Genomic DNA, 7657 nt, shown 5'->3' on the forward strand with positions numbered 1-7657 from the left:
GCCCTAAATAGCCATCTTCTAGACCTGAGCTAAGCTTGGATATAATGCAGCAGAGTCTATGGAGTCGTGTTTGAAGCACTAAACCTTGCCAGAACAGCTATGCACAATTCTGGGGTCTCTGGAGTACAGGTGGTCTGCATCTTAAATAAGCCATCCATGGTTAATAATGAATTGGTTGTAGCTTTAGTAATTCCGTTTTGTTTTTTTTATTATTATTTATTGTTTATATCCAAAAGGAGATCCATGTGGTTTACTGATGTATACATTTCTATGCGTAGATAAATTTATGTGGTTTCTCAGTTTTATACACATATATATGGATATATTTTTACAGAACTGATCGGATACCAGTCTGACTCCTGCCTCTGCAGCTTCTCTGGACAGCAATGAGTGTGTATGAAAAACTGTGGCAATAATAATAATAATAATAATAAATAAAAGAAAAAATAAAAAAATCTCAAGGCTTAAAATTCACTTCTAATACAGCAATATCAAATATTTGGTAAAGTATAGGTATGTCAGACTTTCAGGGAAATGCTCTACATTAAACACCTTCAACCATTTGACCAGACATTTAACTGCCTACTGTTGCATTTTGTAACATGACTAAAGACTCAACTGTGGTGATAGCATAGAAAAAGCAGTCCTTCAAGAGTCTTTTTTTTTTTCCCTGATATTTAACAACATAGGTTCTGCAGCCTCCTACTGAGTGAAACACAAAAGAATGCTCTCGGCAACAAGCGGTAGTGTAAATGAAATTACGCAGGGACTATGCTAATGGAGTATTAAAATTTGCTTACATTCCCACACAACAAGGAAATCTTGGAATTACAGCTTCAGTTTTGCTCCTTCCGCCTTTATTACTACAGCCTTTGTGGTTCAGTTATCCCTTGGCAATTCTTCATTGCCTTAGCAGCCTTTCAAGTGTATGTATTACAAAATCACAGCAAATAAAAGCAATGGAGTGATCTTACTCATAAGGAGTACTGCTTTGGGGATTTTTGCACTGCCAAGGGACCAGACAGAGAATTTAGCTTAAGTAAAAAATGGAACTCAAATAGCATTTTTGCATACAAGTTTAAATCCCTCATTCTGTGTATTAATAGCAAGACAGCTGCTTTAGTTTCTATGTTGCTGCTGTAGTAATATGTAATACTACAAATACTTGACAGCTTTACTAAAGTTTATCTAGCATTTCCTCCCACACATCTTTTGTAGCATAGCTTATCCATTGCCACTTGGCTGTCCAAAGACACTGAAGAGTTACCCTTGCTTTCTGTGACAGCACAATCCTCAGTAAAATGAGAAAGATTTGCTATCTGGGTACACAAATGTCGTGTTACCTTCAGTAGCTGGAGGTGTAGGAATCCCATAATTGCGTGCTTCAGAACTTATGTTTCCTTCCCGAGGACATTTCATTTAAACACCTCTCCAACATTAAAGTTTATTTAAATTATATTTTACTTAATAATAATAATAATAATAATAATAATGACTATTATGTGATTACTTTTTAATTCAAATTAGGAGATCTGTATAAACCAAACCTTCAATTTCTAATCCAGACCTGAAAGCAGAATTTCTATTTCTTGACTGAGAGAAATATCGTTGAGTTGTCAGTCATAGCAAACTGTCTTTTGATATGTAGTAATACTATAGAAAGAACTCCACTCTATCAAAATAAGTTTCAAATATAAATATAAACATGTATTGTTTTGATCAATAGTGCAAATCATCAGAAAAATGAACCTGGTAATATGCCTATTCTAGAATAGAATCTGAATATTTTAGAACAGCCAGAATGAACTGATGTGTTTATGAGACAGTCAGTGGCTCCCTGAGCTGAAAAACAGAAGACACCCAAATCTGACTTTGGCAACTGCATTTCCATTTCCTTACAAAACCATACAACCGGCCAGTGGAGGATGAAAAGAGAAATAACCTACCCAAGCTTGTCACTCCCCCTTCCTTTCACTATAAAGACAACGTTTAGGGACAATAAATAGCATGGTACAGTTTATCTAATTTTGAAGATGCTTTGCGGGGGAATATAGGGATATTCTCCTAAGAATGTCAGAAAAGTGCTACGTGTTATTATGTGTCCCCTTTGCATTGGTAAGGAGGTAGGGAATTCAAATGTAATCATTTTCATACCCATTTGGTTTCTTGGCAACATATGAAAACAGACTGAAGAGGGAGAATTTACATTAATTAAGCATTACTCAAAATGGTATTATTTTGCAGATAAGGCTTTAAACCACTTACTGCTGCTGGAATAAATTCCAAATTAAAGCTGTATTTTTTAAGTTGGCATTATTACTGTTCAAGAACAAAATCCTCTTCCATTGTGGGAGAAACTGTAATATGCTACCTATAATATATTGTTACCCTGAACCTGGCTTTGCAAAATAAGGACATTTCATGAACATTGACTATTCAGCATTCATCCAAATTTTCAGAGATGTTTGCACTCATCCGTCTTCAAGAGAGTACCTGATAAAGTGGGCTGCTTTCTCTCTCTCTCTCTTGTCTCTCTCTTTTCTTTTTTCCAAGACAGAAAAGAAAAATGACGTGTCATATCACTTTAAGGAGTTGTATGGCAGAGAATTGGGCTTGCCTCCCCTGCACTTCTTAAGTTTACTTAAGGGTACTTTTATGATAACCCATTTTCTTTAGCATCACTCTTCTGAGCACCAGGTACAACTACATATCACAGCTGAGTGCGTTAACTGTCTTACATCATGAGGACTATGAATGCTTCATATCCCTCTGGACATCAGAAGTCCATGGCAGCAGAGGAAAGGGGGAAATTATAAGACAAAAATTATGTTATTATCCTTGAAATTTTCTCTTTCTTATATACAACTCCCTTACACAGGGCAAATTTTAGCACTGTATCAGCAGCACTCACCAACTCATTGCATAAAATGCAAGAAAATTTATTAAAAATAAGAATATTCTTTAAATAGATTTTGTGTGGGAAGTTAACAAAATCTTAACTTATGTCTTGCAATAGCATTCAGTTTTCTGTATGAAGATGAGGGTCCCCCCCCCCCCCCCCACCCATGAAGCAAACAAGAAATAACAGCTTAGCATTTCTAGAGGAACTCTGGCTGCAGCCTAAAAGCCACACGTACATAAGTTGCCCCAAGCCAGCCCATCTTCTTCCCATGACCTGCCAGAAAACAGCAATGTAGGCATGTAACCAAACTAAAGCTAAAACTTTCAGCTCAGTCCTTGACCTGAATAGTGAGTGAGGATCCGGGTCCTGGCATTTATACGTGACAGTTTATATGCAGCTGAAGTAAATACTGTAGTCAGAGGTCATGGGGCTAGAGTTTGAAAAGTCCTGAATAAAGAAGAGATCTCAGAAAAGCAAATTTAAATAGCATTAATGTCAAGAAAAGTAATTCTGATTGCTATACTATTTGTCATGACTAGACAGATGAACATCTATTATAGCAATTTTGCCTTTAAGGGCATTTTCTTTTTTTCATTTATTTTATTTTTATTTATTTATTTATTTTTAACAGGCTCTATACTAATTTTCCTCACAGAATGACTAACAGAAAGATGACCCTTGTGCACCTTTTGTAGTTAATTCATTAGGTCAACTCTAACCACTAAGCCCCTTCTCAGGTTATTTCTATTAGCGATAAGGAGCAATTGACCTTAAAACATTGAAGCCAGGTAGATGAGCCTATTCCACAAGGTCTCTTGGCTCCACCCTTGTTAAGTGAAATCTGCCAGGTGTGGATCTATTCTCTTTAGTAACCAGTTTTAGGATCTATGGGAATGGTGTCAAGCTGAGGCTAGACATCAGGAAGATGTTCTTCACTGAGAGGGTTGTCGCACACTGGAACAGGCTCTGCAGGGAAGTAGTCACTGCACCGAGCCTGTCAGAGTTTAAGAAGCATTTGGACTGTGCACTTAGTCACATGCTCTGAAATTTTGGGTAGACCTGTGTGGTGCCAGGAGTTGGACTCGATGATCCTTATGGATCCCTTCCAACTTGGGATATTCTATGATTCTATGGAGCCTCTGAGCACCAGTTTTCCTGACCTCTTTCTCTTGCTGGGCTTCCCTGAAGCCTTGACTTGGTCAGGACTGGCTCTTCTGGCTCCCCAGCCAGGGCATCTTTGGAAAGTGGTGGAAAATTTCACTTTCTGGCCCTGGGCTTCCGGAGGGGACCTGCAGGTGGCCCCTACGCGCAGGTTGAGCTTCTCAATCCACCTGGAAAAGAGGCAGAAGGCCAGAGAAGGGAAGGGGTGAGGGAAAAGGCAAAACTGTGTGCATGTGAGTTGCTTCAAAGCCTGGCCAGGTTGTTCAGGGCCTCATGCAGGTGGGCTTTGAATACCTGCCCACCCCAGCTCCTCACTGCTTTCCTTATGCCAAGCAGGCCCAGGCTATTTCCCTCTTTGTGCCTCCAATGTCCCCATGTCCCCAGTGTGGCAGGTCTGGCCATCCCCCTGCAACACTCACCGGTGCAGGGGAAGGAGCTGGCAGTCACAATGGAAAGGCACGTCCCTCAGGTTGAGGATTTCCAGCCCTGTAAAGTTGCTCATGGCAGGGATGTTTCTCATGGTGTTGTTCTCCAGGTGGAGGCTTTTGATCTTGGCTCCGAGGCCAGCAAAGGCACCAGGGGAAACCTGCAAAGAAGCAAGGGTGAGTCAAGGGGGTCCTTTTGGAGGGGAGCAAACCACTGCTGGGAACTGGGGACAAGCTTGGAGCAAGACAATGCTCCAGCAAAGCCTGAGGAGCTTTCTGGTCCCACTTAGGCTGTGGAGCATCTCCCGAAACTTTGGGAGCTCAGGGACACCCACGGGACAAACGTCCCTACTGGGGTCTGGGCGGTCGCACGTACCCGGTCACACGTACCCGTTTCAGGCCCATGTTGTCCAGGTAGAGGTGCTGCAGGGTGCTGGCCACAGGCAAGAAGGCACTGTCCCCTATGTGCCTGATGGGGTTCTGGGACAGCTTCAGCTCGCTCAGGGCCGGCAGGCCCCACAGGGAGGCCGTGGGCACCTCCGCCAGAAGGTTCCTCTCCAGGTGCAGCTTCTCCAGCATCTTGGTGGGAGTGAGGGCAGTGGGGGCAATGCTCTTGATGGCGTTCCCAGCAAGGTAGAGCCCACGCAGCCCCACCAGCCCAGCCAGGTCACCCTCAGCCAGCTCCCTGATGGCATTGTGCTGCAGGTAGAGGGAGAAGAGGTTGGGCAGGAGCCGGAAGGCTCCTGGTGGCACCCGTGTGAAGGCATTGCGGTCCAGGTGCAGGTAGGCGAGCCGTGGGGCCCCCTGGAAGGCAGCAGGTGCCAGAGCGGAGAGGCGGTTGTCAGAGAGGTAGAGGTAGACCAAGCCCTTCAACCCCCACAGTGCCTTGGGGTGCAGCTCCTCGATGCCACAGTGCTGCAGGTGGAGGGACACCAGCTCCTCCAGGCCAGGGAAGGCACTCGGGGGCACCGTCCTGAAGGCGTTTCGGCGCAGGTCGAGGAGACGGGTGTCCCTGGGGAAGCCGCGGGGGATGTCCCGCAGGGCTTGTTTCTCACAGTTGGCGTGGTGGAAGTCAGGAGAGCAGGAGCAGCCCAGGGGACACTGCCCGCTCCCGGGCACCCCCAGCTGCACTGAGGGCATGGTGGGGCTGGGAGAAGGTGGCTGGGGGAGGCCGCACCTCATCTCAGGGGGCCTCAGGGAGTCGAGGGACCGGCCATGAAGGGCAGGGGGCTCAGCGCAGGTCCCCTCCACCTGCACCCACGCCCACCCCAACCAGCGGTGGAAGGGGAGCAGGAGGCAGGAGCAGAGCAGGGGGTTCCCAGCCAGGTTGACCCTCGCCAGCTGCTTGACCCCAGCCAAGGCGGGTAGACCCCGCAGCTGGTTGTGGGACAGATCCAGCGTCCGCAGCTGGGGGCTGCGGGTGAAGGCATCAGGTGCCACGTCCTGGAGGGCTGCGTGGTCCAGGAAGAGGTGCTTCAGGGAGGCCATGGCCACAGCCTCCTCGGACAGGTAGGTGATGGGGTTGTGGCCCAGGTCTAGCCGGGTGGCCTCACTCAGCCGTGACAGGGCCTCGCCGGGCAGCGCCTGCAGCTCGTTGTGGTCCAGGCTCAGCCGGTGCAGGGCGGACAGGGCAGTGAAGGCCTCGCTGCCCAGGACGTGGAGGGCGTTGTGGGACAGCCGGAGCCACCTGAGGACCTGCAGGCCCTGGAAGACCATGTCTGGGAGGTAAACCAGGGCATTCTCCCTCAGGTCGAGGAGAGTGAGGGACCCCAGCCGGCTGAAAGCACCCGGCTGGATCTCCTCAATGCGGTTCTTCTTCAGGATGAGCTGCTGGAGGGAGGACAGCCCATCCAGGGACTCTTGGTAGAGGACAGTGATGCTGTTGGAGGCCAGGTTGAGGTAGAGCAGCCGCCCCAGCCCCCGGAAAGCCCCTTCTTTCAGCCTCTCCACCTTGCAGCGCTGCAGGTCCAAGTGCGTGAGGTACGGGATGGTGAGGAAGGCTCCCATCGGGACCACCGTGAAGCTGTTGCCCCGAAGGTCCAGTTTCTTGGTGAGCTGCAGGTCACGCAAAGCACCACATTAACCTCAGGGGCTGCAACCCCTCCCCATCCCTGTCCTCCCCCAGCTCCTCACCCACCTCAGGGATGCTGCCAGGCAAGGCCGTGAGGTTTCTGTTGAGGCACAGGACGTGGGCGCGGAGGTTGTCACAGATGCAGGCTGCAGGGCAGTGGGTGGCAGCCGTTCCCCTCAGCACCAGGGCCACAACGAGCAGGAAGAACCCCATGGCGGGGGGCACCTGCAGCTGGGGAGAGGCAGCAGTGAGGGGCCAGGCTCCTGTGCTCTCCCCAGTGGTATCTGTTTATGGCACTGGGTTACGAGGACTATTGCTGCAAGCCAGGATAGCCTCTTCTTCTAGCACTCGTGGGGAACTGCCTTTGAGCAGGCACCCCCCCTTATCGCTAGCATCAAATTGTCTCGATCTCTGCAAGCACTCACCAGTCCTTCCACATCCAAAGCTCAGGTCTCATAAGGCATGCAGGTTTAGCTACCCGCGGCTTCCTGAGCTGCCGTGCTGCGCCTGGAGCTGTTCCTGGCGTTTTGTGGGACAATGCTTGCCACTGTTAAGCTGCAGGAAGGAGCTGGTTGATTTTGGCCAGGAGGGAGCGAGCCCCTAGGGGAGGGGGTACCGGAGAGGGGCCAAGGCTGGGGTGAGCGGAGGGGGAGGAACAGTATGGGGAGCGGCAGCAGCGGGGTCTAGCAAGACTCAAACGCATGGGTGCCCGTCCCCTTGTTCGCCCACCACCACCCCCAGTTCACACTGGTGTCACCTCCCACCAAGGCAATGTCCCCAGCACTGCCCGCAGCTGGGAACAGTTGCTGTTGCCTGGCATGTCCCAGTCCCACGCACCTTGGGGGGGCTCACGTTGTGTTTTCCTGGTCCTCAGGAGATGGTAAAGAAGGAGGGAAAGCTGCCACACCGTCCAGTGGCTGCCGAGCTTCTGCGCCCAGCTTCTGCGGCTTCCTTGTGCCTGCACCGGTATTTGTAGGAGCAAGCACTCGAAGAGTGAGCACTGGGCCCCTTTGTGTCACTTTTCCCTGCACACAGCTGGCTGAATGCAGCCAGAAGTACCGGATAAGGAGGGGGAGGAGGAAGGAAAAAGATCCCTGT

General features: G+C 48.9%; 1 protein-coding gene across 1 annotated transcript; it reads right to left on the reverse strand.

Annotated features, from left to right (window-relative positions):
- Window positions 1-4022: 4022 nt before the first annotated feature.
- Window positions 4023-7128, reverse strand: CHADL (chondroadherin like). Its single transcript, XM_035313034.1, has 4 exons — window positions 6626-7128; window positions 4879-6543; window positions 4483-4649; window positions 4023-4233 (listed from the first exon to the last, which is right to left on the reverse strand). The coding sequence occupies exons 1-4, from the start codon at window positions 6770-6772 to the stop codon at window positions 4023-4025; spliced, it is 2190 nt and encodes a 729-aa protein (XP_035168925.1). The 5' UTR covers window positions 6773-7128.
- Between the last annotated feature and the right edge of the window lie 529 nt (window positions 7129-7657).

This window comes from Oxyura jamaicensis, chromosome 1, assembly GCF_011077185.1.
Source record: "Oxyura jamaicensis isolate SHBP4307 breed ruddy duck chromosome 1, BPBGC_Ojam_1.0, whole genome shotgun sequence".
Classification (NCBI taxonomy): Eukaryota; Metazoa; Chordata; class Aves; order Anseriformes; family Anatidae; genus Oxyura; species Oxyura jamaicensis.

What these genes read in the sequence shown, in the direction of transcription:
- CHADL (XM_035313034.1), bottom strand. Translation starts at nt 6,772, where the DNA reads ATGGGGTTCTTCCTGCTCGTTGTGGCCCTGGTGCTGAGGGGAACGGCT. An exon ending in ACAACATGGGCCTGAAACGG is followed by an intron (nt 4,650 to 4,878) that starts GTACGTGTGACC and finishes GCTTCTTTGCAG; the next exon opens with GTTTCCCCTGGTGCCTTTGC. An exon ending in CAGCTCCTTCCCCTGCACCG is followed by an intron (nt 4,234 to 4,482) that starts GTGAGTGTTGCA and finishes CCTCTTTTCCAG; the next exon opens with GTGGATTGAGAAGCTCAACC.